General features: G+C 44.6%; 1 protein-coding gene across 1 annotated transcript in view; it reads right to left on the bottom strand.

Annotated features, from left to right (window-relative positions):
* Gnai1 (G protein subunit alpha i1) overlaps positions 1–18030 on the bottom strand; it is an 80737-nt gene that overhangs the window by 15347 nt on the left and 47360 nt on the right. The window contains exons 2-4 of the mRNA XM_004639252.2: positions 17739–17781; positions 17509–17650; positions 5274–5431 (exon numbers count right to left, since the gene is read on the bottom strand). Of these exons, the coding sequence (XP_004639309.1) occupies positions 5274–5431; positions 17509–17650; positions 17739–17781 (343 nt within the window). The remainder of the gene's footprint in view (positions 1–5273; positions 5432–17508; positions 17651–17738; positions 17782–18030) is intronic.

The raw sequence follows: 18030 nt of genomic DNA, 5'->3' as shown, positions 1-18030 counted from the left end.
AAATTTAAAAAAAATAAAATAAAATAAAAATAAATAAAAGTGGATACTGTTTTAGGTACCGCAATTCAAGGGAAAGAGAACTTTTTAAAAATGCCCCAAATATCATGTGTTTCTTAGAATTTTTCTTCACATGGTTTGGATGCAAAAGGAGGCCGAGGCCCCTTCGTCTTTCGATGAAGGTCTGGAGGCAGTGGTGAGGCAACCGCAGGCAAAGGCTGACAGCAATATTTTCTCTTGGTCCTCTGTCTCTTGTACCCCGCACAGTGCTGCTTTCTGCCCCACGCCTGTATTTCGTTTCCCAGTGACTGCTGTCACTCAGCAAATGCTCTTTGCCAGCTTCACCAGGTCTGCTGTGAGACAGCGTGCAATGTTGGCACACCATGCAGTGAAAGAAGGCAAATTATTTTGGGTCAAGCTAAATGGTAGAGGCAATTAAGAAAGTCAGGAGGATGGCTGGGGAGACAGTGCAGTGGCATAAGGGTCTGCCTGGCAAACACAAGGTCCTGAGTTTGATCCCTGACACCAAAAAAAGAAAAAGAAAAAGAAAATTAAGGTATGGAGGAATTGGTGTGGAATGGAGTGGTTAAAGATTTGTGGATAGTGACAGGTATGAATGGAAAAGACAGCAACAACATGAAGAAGAGGGACTGTCATCCTCCTGGGAAGCTGTCATGCAGTGTGGAGCAGTCATTTTTTTTTTAATTTTTACTAATTTTTTTTATTTTTTAAAGAGAGTACAAATCAGAATTAAAACAAAAAATTACAGGTGATACAGATTTTCACTTAACAAAGTAATAGGAATTTCACAGTGTTTGCTGAAATACATAGTGTTGTCTTCCAACCAGTTACCATATTACCAGATAAATGTATGTAATTGGAAGAAGCAAGAAATGTATGAGAAATCAAGAAGACAAAAGGGAGAAATAATAAAAAAAAAAAGGAGATGAAACAAATTAAGCATTAAGTGCTCCTTTCCACAGACCAGCAGAAATGCACAGTACAGCTGTGCAAACCATCCCGCTTACATATCTAGATAAATGTCTTCCCCCACTCCCTCTCCTGTCCTGCTCAACTCAGTAACTCTTTCCTTTTGAATAAGTTACTTCCCTTTTCTCAGTGTCTATTGTGACCTTCAGATTCATTTTCACTTTCAGGCTCCCACACTAAGGAGACGATGCAAGTAGCCTTAGCGGAGGCTGTGGAGCAGCCTGAACTTGGGGGGGAGAAGCCCTCCGACACCCCAGGTGGTCTGGTGACCACACTATGATGTCTGGTGTGCTCGGTTCTCAGACGGACCAGAGACGCAAGAAATGACTTCATGTGCAGAGCAGCACCAACTGGCGGAGCTTTCAATTAGAATTAGCCTCCAGACACATTGCTCAGCCATGTAGAACAGGGTCTCACAAACAAAAGACCCATGTTACTATTACTGTTGTTGTCATTCTCGTGGTGCTAAAAACAACCTGAAGCCTCTCATGTACACGAGAACAGCTCTCCGGAGCACAGATGCACACCCAGCTGCAGGTACTGGAGCTGTCACGGGGGGAACTGGAATGCTGAGATGGCAGCAGCGCTTCAGAGACAGTCAGCAGAGGTGTGCAGCGTGGGAGCCTGAGGACCCAGCGCCCGCAGCCTGGGTTACTGTGCAGGTCGCATGTCCCTTATCCAAGACGTCTGGAACCAGAAATACTTTGGATTTTGGACTTTTACAGATATGCTCAACCTGTACTGCTTCGACCAATTTTAAAAATATTATCACACTGGTGATGTCGCCTCACTAATACTGCTTCTGCGCCTTTAATCCCACACACGACACTGTGCATCACCGCAAAAATTCTGACTTAACAAAACCACAGCAAGATGTTACTGGTCCTTTAAAATAGCTAGTCTTTCAAATGTGTTCGGATTACTCATAGATACATTTTATTAAAACGGCTATAGTTTTTAACAAGCCCTAAAAATAATGCATTTTTATATTTCAACAAGTTAAGAAAAGGCATTGTGAAAAGCTCCCATGTTTTAAACAATCACGGGTTTAAGCTTCAAATTGGCAATCAGACATCCACATGAGCACATGGCAGGACCTTACTCCCTAGGAAAACTCGGAAACCAAGGATCTCTAACCATCCTGGAGAAAAGGCTGCTATGATTATCCTCATTCTTTTCTCTGTATTTTAAGGAAAGGTCTACAGGGTGTTCAGGGTCTCACTACTAGATCAGACTTGTACCGATCCACCTGTTTACAGCCTCCCAAGAGCTGGGATGACAGGTACGCACCACCACGCCCAGTCTCAATTGCCATCTCAATTGTGCCATAGGAGGATTGAACCCCCAGCCCCTGTGCCTGCTTGCAGGTGCTCTAATCTGCTGAGCTGTTTGGCCAGCACTTTTTCTTCATTCTTAAAAAAAAATGGCTGCATCACTATATCTTAAGAACACGAGGACAAGGAGTGAAAGAACAGGAGGTGAAAGCCACACACTGATCTCCGTGCTGGTGTCCACAGTGTGCTGCGAGAGCCAGGCTTGGACTAGAGACTGGGGGACAGGATGGGGACCTCATGCTGATGAAGAGAGGCCCACTGCTGTCCCCAGGGGCCACGCTTCGGTCCAGGAGCAGCCCCTTCTCCGAGCTCAGCGGGAAGCAACCTTCTTGCAGCAACAGTGATTCAGCTTGGTATTTCTGCAGGGGCTGGAGTTGCCAACGCAGACAATACGCTGGCAAGTTGTGTGCTTTTTCTGTGTAATTTTTCTCCTGTGTTTGCTCCCCTGTGTGAAGTCCCGCCCCTTTATTTAGTGTTAGAGGAGATCACCTGGAGTAAGGACAGTAATGGCACGCATACACGATTGGTCAGAATCAGACACCACCTCTTCTGAATACGTACTGCTTGTCATGTCATATCAATTACCGCTATACTGTCTCTCAAGTATATGTTTGTCGTAAAAAAAAAAAAAAAGCGTAGTAAATGAAAACAAGAAACAAGAAAAAAATGTCATAGGACTGTCCTGCTATAATGTTGTATATGGTTAGATTTCTAAATTTCTGTGTAAAAATATGTAATTGTTTATTTCAAATTTTTGAAATTTATTTATTTATTTATTTATTTTCTTTCTTCACATTCTGTAGGGATTTAAAGTTTAACATATCAATACTTGATGGAAAATACCTGTTCCATGCTATGTCTAAGATGTTTGATATTAAGACAGATAGTGAGGTTAAGCTCAGCTGCCTATATTATATAGGGTAATAATATCATCAAGCTTCTCTTCTGGAAGGTTAACAACTTATGTTTGCAGACAAAAAAAAATTAGAGAAAAAGAAAGGCTGCAGGGACAGCCAACATTTTGGCCCTAGCCTTTCAAGGTCAGTGAGGACTCAGGACATAAACAGAACCTGTACTGTAACATCCTGTAACTCCGTGATGTCCCAAACTTTCTGATCAAGGAGATTATGGGACCACAGAGGAAAGTGATCGATGATGTAGAGTGTGCCTAAGGTGAGTCACATGGAGAAAAAATTGGTGACTCATCCACATGGCCATGACTCATCCACATGGCTGACACTGACAAAGGACCTACAAACTGTGGCACAGGGCTTCAGGGTAAATCCTGAGGGGATTTGACTGACTTGTTCAGACACAAGAGTTACATTTCTTGTTATATAGGTCTTGCTTTATCTTGGTCTTAACCATCCAGCAAAGGGCTCAAGTCAACAACTTCTGACATTGTCAGTTCTGTGGATAACCCACTACTATTATGGACTCCTGGACTATATTGTATTATTTTGCTGAATTCATGCACCTACAATATTTAAATGGCAATGGAATACCTATCTCTGACAAAACTAAACAAAAAAGGGGGATACAAATGAAGGACCATTGTGCATCTGTATATACAAAATAGGATAGATATACAGCGACTTTCTCTTAATTCAATAAGAAGATTTGTACTGATAGTGTTTGGACAGGATATCATGTCTGCATCTTGTACTATGAATAACCACTACAAAGACAACAATATGCAATGTATTAATTATTGAAACTGTCCTATTAATCAGTTTTGAAACTGTCTCATTGCTATTTGTTTCTCAATAAGATTAATATTTAAAAAAAATAAAATTGTGGGACCTTCAGACACTAAAAAAAAAAAAAAAAAGAAATGAGACTTTGCCAAATGTGCAGGGTTGTGGCGAAAGAGTACCTCCTCGCAGGATGGATGACACTAGTTGCCCTGCCTGGTTCATCATAAAAATGTGATCCACTTATTACTTAAGTGTTATGTAATAACGCTGGCAGAAGCATACAACATTAAGAGGGAAGGTTAAAAAAGGGCTGTAAACACTTCTGTGGGTAGAACAATGACGCGTGCTTTTACTCTCTCAGAAAAGGTGCATGCACAGCACAGAGCCAGTGGTGAGCGCTGAGGTCCAGGCCCATGCCCCGCATCTGTGTCTTCCACTGCAAGAAAGTCAGAGCTCTACTAATGCCTGGGGCCTATTAAACCCTCACTTCTGTTCTTACAACACAGTGGTTCTGTCCACAAAACAGAACAACGCTCCGAAGTATTAGTAGAGCACAGTACTCATTTTAAACAATGATTAATGCTGTGTCAGGAATATCCGGCACATTTTTGTTTGTAGGCCAAACTATGAAAAAATACTTCCTTTAAAAAAAATAAATAAAAAAGTATTACTGTTGTCCATTAGCCACTAAGCAGAACTCTGGCTGGGTTTTGTCACAACTTGTTTGACAAACTTTCCGGGACTAATTGGGACAGATTTCCAAACATCTGCACTTAATTACCTATAAGCAGTGTCTAATGCCACTGGGCACTCATCCCTGACAAGTTTCAAGAATAAAGATACTTCACTTAGGAAATATCCTGCGGTATCCATGCGTGTCTTCAGAAGGTCCAACTGTAGTCATCAGTCACTGAACAGGTCCCGTTCATATGATGAAAGGAAGCCCATTCAATGTCACAGTGAATTTCCTTGCACTCAGGTGTGTCTTGCAAATACACTAAGAATGTTCCTGTTCTGCGAATTTCCATTAGAACTCACATATGGATGGAGCTCTTCAAACAGTGGAATACACATGGAAATAAGAGTGCCACTATCTATAAGCACACAAAGGACAGAGAAAGTTGTCACACATTGCCACCCTAAAGACCCTGTGTTGTACGTGACCATGCCAGCCAACTCTGCAACCAAAATGACCTGGCGGCTGGGTTTGCCCTGCACGTCACTGTCCTGACGGTGCTGAGATTAGGATACTTACTATGCGGCAGAGTCATTCAGCTGGTACTCCCGGGATCTGTTGAAACAGGCTTGCACGCCGCTGTCTTTCCACAATCTCTTTATAACTCCAGCAAGTTCTGCCGTCATAAAACCTTCTTCGGCGGCTCCCGCAAGTACAAAGAGTTGGCGTGCGTCATCCTGAACATGCAATAGCCCACAGTTTAGAGCAGAGAAGGGAGATCATGTTAGAGATTAAAAAGGACAAAGGGAGAGTTTATAGATACAAATGAGCAACAGCAAATTCTCCATATGCTTTTAATAGAAGGGGCTGTAGCTTTTCTTTCTCTGAAGTACTACTTTACAAACTACATTAGCCAAAAGTGCAGTCATAAACAACAGGTCTGTGGCCCGTGAGATGGCTCAATGGACTAAAGCACCTCCTTAGGCAAGCTCAGGAATCACACAGTTTGATCCCCAGCTCCACATGCCATGTCAGCCCCACTCCCAGGGCAGGCTGAGCTGGCCAGAGTCTGGGCGTGGTGGCCCAGGCCTGTAAACCCAGCGCTAGGGAGGCTGAAAGCAGGAGGATCATCACAGTCCGAGCTGCATAGTGAGACCCTGTACCAACCAAGTACATTAACATAATAGTACTAACAACAGCAACAACATATAAACAACAGGCCTGTGCTGAGTGCACTGGTGGTGTCTATCGTGGTGGGCAACGGCAAGCCAGAAGAATAAAGCGACTTCACTCAGAGGAGAGTTACCCACAGACTATTTGGTGTATAATGACAGGACCATCTCTGAGGACAGAGGAAGAAGTTGTTTTCCTTCCCCCACCTCAGAACACTCTGAATCTAAGAAAAGCACACCATTGCAGATGTTGACGTGGGATCTAAGTAAGTGCAAGCTCTCGCATATACTTTACTGATAGAAACATGGTCAGAGAGGGGTGTCCACGTGGGGTAAGAAAGTAAAAATAAGTCCACAGAATGAGCTGCACATTCCCAAGAGACCCTGAGGTGCAGTCGAGCTAACACCCTCCAGGAAGCGGCTGGGAGGAGTTATTTGCTAAGCTAGGAAGAAGAACAAAAATGAACAAAACATGCAAGCATTTCTAAATGAAAGAACAGTGTGTGAATTTATTTAAACTGTGCTTAAATATCAAGGCTGTCAATCTTTGAAGATTTTCTGAGCCACGTTTGACTACTGTAGTCAGGCAAGAATACAGCACAAGCCACAGACACAGCCACAGGTCCCAAACTGTCTCACTGAGGCGGGGTGTGGCGGTGCATGTGAAATCCTAGCCACAGAGGCCAACAGGTGGGTCATCACAGAGTTCGAGGCCAGCCTGGGATCCATACTGAATTCAAGGTCATCATGGACCACATGGGCAGACACTGTCACAACAAAACAATACAAAATGCATAAATAGCTACAGTAAAAAAGTAAAAACAAAAGAAGCCAGCTAATATTAACACTATCTTTTATTTAACCTATATAGCAAAATGGTATCATTTTAGCCTCTGACCAGTGCAATATTACCAGGAGATATCTTGTATTATTTCCACAGGGCCTGAGTCTTCACGTGCTGGTGTGCACCCTTACACACGCAGCACATCTCTGTTGAGATGAGATACATCCTGGGGCGCAGCAGCCATAGAAAGGTAGTGGGGTACGAGCTTTGGTCTCCAGGTAGTAACACAGTTACTCCACAAACGGGCCAAGCAAGAAGGCTCTCCTGCACAAAGGTCCTCTATAGCCTGAGACTCAGAGCTTTATCCTAACTGGGTGGAGAGCCCTTACTTGCCCTGGACAGCCATCCTCAGAGCGCAGCTGGCTGACCTCCGTGTGGTTGTAGCTGTGCGTTCCAACACTTAAACTGAAGCTACTAGAGGAAAAGAATGCAACTGTGTCGAAGATGCACAGGCTCTATTCTGTCTCTTCCCCCACACAATGCAACAGAGCCATGACTTCCACAGCAAGGACCTTGAGCTTAGATGGTATGTGGAACCTGGGGATGTGGAAAGCATACTCAGGAAGGTGTGCGTAGTGGGCTTGCAACTCCTGTGCCCCTTCTACATCCCAGATCTTGGCATGTGCTGGGTGTCCAGGGACTAACCTCCAGAGGACAGGTGTGTCACAGAAGGTGCGTGTCATGAGACAGAACGTATTGTGCTACGTGCACAGCAGCAGAGGGACACAGGCTAGTGGAACACACTCGCTGACAATATAAGTTCACCCTGTTGCCAGTTTAAGGAGCATTCTCTTTTCAGCTGGAGCTCATCATGAAAAATCATTAAGTCTCTCAGCACGGGAAGACACTATCCAAGCGTACGTTTCCCTCCTTAGCCAAGTGCCAGGGAAAGGCGTGCACATGGACAACATGCGTTCAGCACTGGCCCCCATGAGTCCCTCATGTCAGGGCGCTGTGTGCTTCTCAGCAGCGTTCAATCAATTTCAGTGAGCATTCAATCCGCCAAATAACTACTAACCCATGAGAACGTTCTAAATCTGACTGCTTTTATTGCGATCTCTTTATTCAACTTCAATGAACTTTTTGACAGAAAAGAACAATGCCTTCCAGAGAGGGCCACCAGACCACACCCTCTTCAGGCTTTCTAGGGAGCTTCAAGAAAAAGGCAGAAGCTCCCTTTGACGTTGTGTTTGTCAGTGCTCAGTGTGACATTCAAAAGTGTCCCCATAAAGAGCGATGAGTTAGCTTTCTCCTTCCTAGCTTTATTCCTTGCATTGTTCTTGACTAATTGGCCTCCTAACACTTCCAAAAGTGTATCAAATAGGAGTCCTGGCAGTGGACATCCTTGTCTTGTACCTGATTTTACAGTGAAAACTTTCCGTTGACCACAGAGTGAGGAAAACATTTTGCAAGGTGTTCCTCAAATAAAGGACACATATCTAAACTATATAAAGAACTCAACAAAACAAAACAAAACAAAACAAAACAAAACAAAACAAAACGACATCCTCATGAATTTAAAGCCCCAGTCCAAAAGTGGGCATTTGAAATAAATAGGCCACACATCCCAGATGAAGAAATACAAAGGCCAAATAAGTATATAAAAAATGTTCAATATCACTGGTCGTTTGAGAGATGCAAATTAAAACAACACAGTGGTTCCATCTCCCTCCAGAAAGAATGGTTGTTCTCAAGAAATCAACCAATAATAAATGCTGGAAGGGCTGTGAGGAAAGAGGAGCCCTCCTCCTCCACTTCTGGAGGGAGTGCAGACTAGTACAACCACTATGGAAATCAGTGTGGAGATTCTTTGAAAAGCTAGGACTGGAGATCCCATCTGACCCAGCTTTTTCTCTTTTTGGTGTTTTCTCAAAAGAACTGAAAGCATCATACCACAGCGACACGTGCACATGTGTATGTGACAGAACAGTTGGTAGTAGTTTAATCTTAGAAACAGTCCTGATGCCCATCAAGTGAAGACTGGATAAAGAAGGTGTGAGTTTTTAAATATGCAATGGAATAATGCTACTTTGCCACAAAGAAAGATAAGCTTGAGACATTTCTAAATAAGTGGGTGCACCTTGAGACCATACTCTTAGAAATATAGGGGACACACACGTGTAAATATTGCACTGTTTCTATGGCAGAGGAAGCTGAAGTATAACAAGGGCCAAAATGTATCACAATCGATGCTGTGAAACACCTACGTCACAGAAGGAACTAGGAAAGGGAGCGTCGGGAAGGGAAGGGGAGAGAAGGAAAGGGTAGAGGGGAATGATGGAACCGAGGATTTTGTAGGTACAGAAGGGAAGAGTCACTAAAGAGATGATGGGAGGGGACAAGAAAAAAAGGAGGCATATGACGTGCACATGCAGATTCCCTGTGATGGATGGGATCACTAGGCATATCTGAAATGTTGCAATAAGCTCGATTTAGAAATGTCTCTTCCTTTTCTAGATTCCATGGATAAATGAGCTCATGACGCTTTCCTTTCTGTGTCTGGCTTATTTAATTTAGCAGAATCTGAAGGACAGTGAGAAACAGTGGGAAGTGCTGGGAGAAAAGCTCTTGGGACCCCCGTGGGGCAGCATGGGGAGGAACAAGTCCACAGACCAAAGCCTCAGGGCGAGGGCCATAAATACATCACGGTGTTCTAGTAAAAGAGTCTTTGGCTAAAGAGCTCAATTTTAGCTGTTCTTGCCACACAAAATAGTATCTGAAGGCACTGTCAGGACGCTTGTGTGCATGACTGCCACAGGCACTTCACCGTTGGCGCAGCTCTCAAGCTATCCCCAAACTGTAAGACCTCACGAGCACACCATCAAGTTCTTTTTAAAAAGTCACTTTTAAAAAGTCTGTTTACCAAATATAAAACAGCATTTTCTAAAAAAAAAAAACAAAAACAAAAACAAAAAAAAACCCTAAAACAGAACTCCTTGGCCCATTCACGCCCATGTCATTAGGTGGACACCAGGCGTCAGAAGGCGCTTTGGAGGGAGGACCCAAGAACGGGAATTGTTCTAGCACATCCCTCGTCTTGTACAAACAGAAAAGAACCCAAGGCACCGCACTCTTGGGCCACGTGCTTCAGGCGCCAGGGCTAATTCGCATGCGGCCAGAAAGCCAGCAATTACTAAACAGCTACTGCTTAGAACAGGACCTTCTGCAACAGCGGAGCAAGGGCAGGGGTCTCCTCTTGGTCCAGCAAAAGCCTTGGCAAGGTTTACAGGAAAGAGAGCAGCTAAGGAGCACGCAGACACAGCTTCTTAACCCCCGTACCGCAGCAGCGCAGGCTGGGAAGCAGGGCAGGCATGTGAGGTGGGTGCAAGGTCTCGCATGGAGTGAAAAGCAAGCAGGCTGTGGGGGGCTGCAGCTTGGTGGCAGCAAGCAGGGCTCAACAAAACAAAAGAAAGAACATCCTCCAAAAAGGAAAAGAAAAAAAGTCATTTCCTGGGTGATTATTTGAGATAGGAAGGAAGACGATGCCCAAATGAAGTACAGGCAACGCATGTGAATTTCCAAGCTCTACATGCCGTAAGGTGATGCAGAGAAGGTAACCTGGGGTCACCAGGGAGCCACAGTGCTCCGCTGTGTGCAGGACGAGAACAAGCCTGCCCGGTGGATGTCGACAAACACCTGACACCCCACTGTGCTTGTTCAGAGACACGATGGCGCCAAATCTGCCGTGGTCCTTGGAGGACTCCCAGGCGTGTACCCAGGAGGGAGGGGAGAAGAATTCGAGCGACCACACAGCCATGACAGGCTACCGGTCATAAACGGTAAGGAGGAGTAAACCTCCCGTTGCACAGAGGGCAGACAGATGGGCACTCTTAGTGCGGGATACCAACACTCAGCTCAGTCACAGCAATTAAAGCAACTTTAAAAACGAAATGGGTGGGGGCCGTGTGCATGTGAGTGTGTGTGTGCGTGTGCGTGTGCGTGTGTGTGTGTCCCTGGAAGTGGAGCCCGGGGCTTTCTGTGGGCTGAGCCCACACTCTACCACTGAGCTGATCCCCCAGGCCTCTTCTAAAATTTTATTTGGAGAGAGAATATCAGTAAGTGTCCCATGCTGGCCTGGAACTTGCCGTCCTCTCGCCTAAGCCTCTCCAGCAGCTGGGATCACGCATGCGTGTTACCTAACGTGGCCTGGGAGAGTTTAAAAAAGGGCTAGAGATGAATATTTATTGTGCCACAGCAAAAGACAAAATTTATGAGTGAGATTAAGAGTTTAAATAAAAAACATCAAGGAGTAAGACCCCAAGAGGTCGTGACTAACACATTCATGCCACTTCTTCATCTCGGTGGTCTACAGTTCTTCATAATAACACCAGTACGACTTGCACATCAATCATGGCTGGTGCATTTATTCTACTGCATTACGAGGGCGTGGATCAGTACGGTGGTTTTGCCACTCTGAGTAAAGTGAGTGCCTCCTTCAGGAAAATCTAAAGCTCTCAATGGATCCTTTTAAGGGGTGCCTTAGGAAACATGTAAATGTGAAACACGTTTTCTCTAAAAACACAAGTCAACTTGCAAAATGATTTGAGACAAGAAAATAAGCAATCATTTAAATTTTTTCCATAAGATCATTTAAAAGGGGGGAAAAGGCCTAAAGATACTATAATCTACATTACCTTTAAAGAAATCACAGAAAGCAAAAAATGTAGACGATTACAGTGAACCTGGTATGACGCGTGGAAACATGGTCTTTACTATGTCGAGGGAAATCACTCACAAACGCACCACTCAAATACAACTTTTATGCATACTTATAAATTTCAGGAATACGTATATATGTATTTATGTTTTTCAAATTAATAAAATGTACAACTGCTGGCACGTGTTCTCTGTGTAGACAACAGCACTTGCTATCTGAACAGAGATACAGGCAAATGGGACATAAGTGACCGGAGGACAGAAGCAACACAGCGTGCTATGAGCGCACTCCAAACACTGGCATCACGCTGCCACATGGACATATCGGTATTTCTCAGAATCAAAACAGCATAAAGAGCAAGATTCTCCACCTTCAGTCACACAGAAGCCAGAATCCTACATGAATGACCACAACATTCATCTGGAGAAACTAGCATGCACATGTAGCCAGTGGCCTTTGAGACAGAGCAAGGGAGCTGAACATGCTGGACATTAAACTCCTATGATGCATACAAGTGTTAAATTAATTCAGACCCATAAACGAACAAATCTCCAAGCTGAACTTAATGTGCAGTAAAGGTGATGAGACAAATGGGTAGGAAGGGATGTGCTCCTCAGGGACTGCCCATGGGGAGCTATTACCTGAAGGGGAAAAGGGAGCACACACCCTTGTTCTGTGCATACAACAAGACAAGCTTCAAAGGGATTACAGAACAATCACAAATGAACACTTACATTTCACTACAGAATCAAAGCAATATAGCCTTGCTCCAAAGCGGCCGGTCCATGTGGCGGGCAGGCACAGAGCAAGTAACAAAGGTCAAAGTGTCTCGTTATCGGGACAGCACGGTGGCTGTTGAGCACCAGGCTCCACTGGGACCTGGGCAGAGGAGGACATGCGAGCTCCTGGCAGCCTGCCACGCCCCACAGCCTGAGGGTTCCAGTGTTTCCAAACTGTCTCCCAAGGACCAGTCTTGTGTTTTGTTTCATTTTACTTTCAATTTCTTTGAAAACTAAAACTACTAGAAAAAGTAAAATTCAAAGCCACGAATCCATACTTGAAGAGAAGGCATTAACGCACACTGCGTCTGCTGCTACAGGCTGCACTCACGCCGCTGCCTGAGCTCTGTCCTCACTTCCAAGCTCCCTGCGCCCAGGACAGGGCCACAGCCACACTCCGAGCAGCACGGTCCCAAGCAAGTGGTGCTGGCTACGTGGCCCTCGCCGCGCCTCCCAGTCCTCACAATTTGATGCACCATGCTCTGGATCATCAAAGGCCCTCTGTGCGAGGGCCACGGGCAGGCCACACGCCTGCGAAGGAAGTTCCTAAAGGACACTGGGCATAAAATGTGACGGCTTGTACCAGCTGTTTAAAAAGTTTCGGGTCCTCCTATTTAAAATAACTGCTGTGTAATGTGCTGCGCACACCTGCTAACGCTAGTCACTTAGTCATTCTCTCCTGCAGCGTTACACTGTTTTTGCCAGTTCCCACCAATTTACCTTCTGCTAAACTTGCAACTGAAATACCAAGGGCTGTTTGTTTTTTTGTTTTGTTTTGTTTTGTTTTGTTTTTTTGTTCTGTCTCAGTAGAGCTGAGGAGAACTGATTTTCAAAGCTCTTGTGGAAGGGAAAGGCAGGACAGCTTCAGTACTTGACAGAAGAAGATAGGGGGGTGGCCTAAGCCTGCTGGATGCCAATTACTATTAAGAACAATACAAATTAAAATAATGCAATTCTGACAATAATCACAGCAGTGTAATATGCTAATCAATAACAGCACAGACAAGTATTTTATTTCGCATCTACGGTAACAAAGGTATTTCGCTAATGCTTGATATTCATTTTTCTCACTCCCTATAATTTAATAAATAGTTGTAAAACAACAAACATATTATAAGATATACCTAGGTCCTATCCAGCAATAGATGAACATAATTTTCTAAGCAGATGGAGAAAGGCATTTAAAAAATAAAACTATAAGCATTCCAAAAGTAGAAAAGAATTTTAAAAATAATTAAAAGGTGAAGATCTTTCCTTACATCAAGACACAAAATAGAACTGATTGTAAAAAAAAAAAAATTATACCAAGAAAAGAAAGAAAAAGTGGTGAGGAAAATATTTCAATGCACAGTGAAGAATTCCTAATAATATTCCAAGAGAATCACAGTGAAAAAGACAGGCACATTAACAGAAATCAGAGCAGCTCAGAAAAAGAAGAAAAAGAAGCTCCGAGGAATTCCCAAGAGAACGACTGGGAAAGGTGCACTGAGTCAGCTCACCCTTTTATAAAAAGAAAGCAGAAGAAAAATTAGTCTTTTCCATTTGCTGGTTGTTAAAAACTGAAATGTCCCTAAGCGTGAGGTGGTGACACACACAGGCAGCTGCTACGGCAGACTGCTCAGACCGCTTCATCAGGGCCAGGTCCACACGCGCCTTCTCCTCTCTGGCCTAGGAAATGCCACCCCACGAGTGTCCCTGCCTCGTGTGGGGGGCACATTTCTCCCACCTGCGTCTTCCTCAGCTCCGCCACAAGCCCTGCTGCTACCGTAGAGATGACCCAGGGCAAAGCAGCCAGAAGCACGGCTCGCAGCCGGCAGAGGAGGCGAGAGGGCGCCCGGTTCGTGCCGTGGTGAAGGCAGTTGGTGACCCCATGGGCACAGGGAGTGGGCAGCTACCAGGGCCCCTGGCCCTCAGGGCACAGTGCAAGGCCAGGCTGCACAGCCTCAGGAAGTGGGCACGAGAAAAGCAAAACATGCTGGGAAGGAGTCATTTGTGGGTGCTCCTGAACCTAAGGTCAGGAGGGAAGGAGGGAGAGAGGGAGGGGAGGGGGAGGGGGAAGACAGAACAGCACGCACTGAGCAAGAATGGGGCATGCAAGCACGGCCTCAAGGCCGCACGCACAGAGCCTCCACCATCCTCAAGCGCAGGCGGCAGCCCTTGGTTCCCGCAGCTACGAAGAAGATCGAACTGCAGGACGCCGAGCGCGGGCCTCTCTAGGAGCCTTCAGTTACCACAACCGGAAAGGGAGGGAGTGCACCTTCTACTAATTCCTTCTTAATTCATGAGTGGATTCCTTCTGTGGAGTCCTTTTAAGCAAAGATTAGACAGCTTAGTGCAATTAACACTTCCAAGAAAATTTCAAGATCGCTTTTAATAATTCAAAAGTCTTATTCTTTTATATTTAGTCCAGGGTGTATGGGGTCTACAGGGTCTCACTACGTAGATCGGACTTGTAGTGATCCGCCTGATTTCAGCCTCCCAAGCGCTGGGATTACAGGCAGCACCACCACACCCAGTCTCTATTGCTCGGGTCCGGCATGGCACCCCGGGGATCGAACCCTGACCGCTGCCCTCAGCCCAAGCAGGCGCTTTAGTCCACTGAGCCATTTGGCCAGTCTTAATTTTCCTTTTTTTGGTTGGCTAATCTGAGCGGCATGTGGTGACGGGGATCAAACTCCGGTCCGCAGTACCTGAGTTTGTACAAACAAGCGCTTTAGACAACTGATCTATCCTGACGGCCCCCTCAAAACAGTCTTCTAAGCTGTCTCTTCTGAAATTATTTGACTATATCCAGAACACTTTTGCCTTATCTAATATTCAATTTGTTCTGATATTACCTAATATTCAATTTGAAATCTATTTGATTATCTTTTATTCATTCAATAAATACTCTTGAACAAAAAAAAATGAATCCATTGGCTTGAAGGATACGGCTTAGTCCTCATGGTATGCCTCTCATCCCTAGATCTATTTACTCTACATTTGTCACGGAACCGTTTATGACCTGTGTTTCCTTATTTCTTCATATGCTGCCCGTCAGCCCCAGTGTTCCACTTCTCCCCAGTCTTCCTGCACGTCACGGTTCTGTTGGATTTCACGGGAGTCAGGGCGGGCACTATGGTTTATCTTCGTGCCATCTCCCTTAGGACCTTCAGGTCTGCTCACGTTGTGTTACAAGTCTGAGCAGTATCCCTTTATGTGTGCACATGCATGTATGTGTACATACATATTACATAGATAGAAATCTATCTACATGTAACTCACGCACCACAAAACTTTTTCACCATCTGTTTGTGGACAGACATGCTGAGCCTGTCTTGGCTGTCGTGTGAATGACAGGATGAAGCCCGGGTGCCGTGTCGTTAGGAGGGATGCCTCGAGTCTCTGGCCAAGGACCCAGGACATAGGCGGCTTGGTCTTGTGGCTGTCCTATATTTATTTCTTTAGGAACTGCCTGACTGTTTTCCATATTGGATAAACTAACCCCCATCCTCACCAACAGTGTACTATGGATTCCTTTGTGCCACACTGTCACCAACACTTGCTAGCGTGAATTCAATCAGGACAATCATGCTGTAAATTTTAAATATACACATTAAAATTCATTCAAAAAAGATTTTGAAATCTAAGTGAAAAACCAGAATTACCCTAAGACTTTAAATTTTGTTTAAAAGGATAAATAGTAAGTTAACTTAAAGATTATAAGAAAACTTTTTAAATAGCTAGTGAGTGAATCATACTTATTTTAAAGATAGCCCCAATGTGTATCCTCTAATGTTACTCATTTTTCTTTTCCATTTAACATGGACTTATTCAGATATTTTTAAAAAATCTAGTAGCCTCTAAAACAAAAAGTCACAGACTCAGGGCCAGGCACGTAGCTCTGTGTTGTAGCGCCTGTCTGGCAAGTACAAGGTCCTGAGTTTGATTCCTAGTCCCAAAACAATAAAAATAAAAACCTTTCCTGAAAAGTTATAGACTCTGGCCATCCAGATCGCTCAGCAGACTAAAGCGCCTGCTTAGGCAAACTCAGGGACCGGGGTTTGATCCCTGGTGTACCGGGCCAGCCCTGCCCCTGGGGGGCACTGAGACTGCACTTGACACTGGGCGTGCTAGAAGTCTCCATGGCTCTGGGAAAGAGACAGTGCGCGCGCACACAAATTAAATATGTAAAAAGTACAAAGGAGTAGTAGCAGTCCAATGCTCTTTGTAAAAAAATAAATAAAATTATGGTAGGATTTGGTTAAAGGTTTCAGGTCAGCTCAAATTTTATATCAATCAGTGATACATATACCATACACAAGTGACAGGCCGGAAATAATCAGATTAAACAATCAAACAGAGTTTGGGAGGACACAAGGAGAGGACAGCATCCTGTGGATGGCACCCGGGCTGCTTCTAACCAAACTGAGAAGCTGACACCAAGCGCAATAAGGACACGCGGCTCAGGCCACGCCGCCACGCCGCACGCTGCACCTTTCTCTCAGGGACCTTCACAGGCTCCTATTGTTTACTAGGACATTAATGGGTGGAGCATGCTCATTTTCAAGGGTTCCTTTAGCTCTAAAATTCTGATGCTTATCTTTTTTTTAAATAGGCAATGTTTTCTTATTCAAAAGAAATGCAAACTTTACTACTTTCATTACTGAAGCTTAGTCTCCTTTTTAATCTGGCCATGAAAGCAAATCATTAGATCATTTCTGCCTTCCCAGTTATAAATGTACATTTTATAGATCTTACATAGAACTAACTACATAAGCTTGCGGCAAGGACCGCACTAGCTTGGCTGGCGACACCCCGAGAAGCGCAGGACGCCTGCCCACAGCTATGACACAGTGGCACCTCCAGGAGGGTGCCTAGCTAGCGGGGGCTGGGTGAGCTGCACTGGTGCCCTGCAGGGAGATTACCAGACACAGCCTCCCTCTGCTAGCTCCATTCTCCTGCCGAGGCTCCCATCCTGACGCGCTGCCTCACCACAGGCCAGAGGCAATAGGGACTACACGCCCCCAAAGGGAGAGCAAACCAAACCTTTTTTATTTATAAGTTGATCACTATGGATATTTTGTAACAGCACTGGAAAGCTGACAAAAATGGAGGTAGAATTACTCATTACAATATATTATAAAGAAATATCACAGTGCTTGTTGGATTGTTCCAAAAAAATGATGGAGAGGGTAAGTGCAGCTATCCAGGGGAGGCTGCGACCCTGCGTGTCCTTACTTCACTCTCTTCTAAAGCTTCCACTCCCACCTATCCATGAGTGAAGTCACTCGTATTTACAGGCCTGTCCTCGAAAGCACAGCGCTGCCTTGCAAGTCATTCCTTCGTCCCTCGGGCTGTGCCCACAAACTCCACAACTCACCGCTCGAGCCGAGTCACCAAAGTCTATCTTCAATCTTCCCATGGCTCGAATAATAGCAATGATGGACTGGATGGTGTTGCTGTAGACCACTGCTTTGTACTGCTTGCATTCCTCTTCCGAATACCCCGCCTCATGTATAATTCTAATAGGATAACGGAAAAATCAGAGCACTTAATTTCCTCTGATGGGAAGGGGACTTTAAAAGAACTGAATTTTTTAAACCTACTTACTTCATCTGCTTTACAATTGTACTTTTCCCAGATTCACCAGCACCTGGAAATAAAACAAAGTAACACAATAAGGTATTTCTAATTTCACTGTCATCCCGTCAGTATATCCAACTCCCAAACTCCATTTGATTATCACTAATACTTAAATTCAGTAAACTCAAAGACTGCTTTCTTGTGTATACTTCCTGAAAGATTAAAAATTGGAACCTGTATTGCCAACTGATCAACTCTGCTGCGCACTAAAACCCTAAGTTCACGAAGCCCCGACTCCGCACTGGAAGCCTTCTGAGCC

This window comes from Octodon degus, unplaced genomic scaffold, assembly GCF_000260255.1.
Source record: "Octodon degus isolate 3935 unplaced genomic scaffold, OctDeg1.0 scaffold00108, whole genome shotgun sequence".
Taxonomy (NCBI): Eukaryota; Metazoa; Chordata; class Mammalia; order Rodentia; family Octodontidae; genus Octodon; species Octodon degus.
This window is presented reverse-complemented; position numbering and strand designations above follow the sequence as displayed.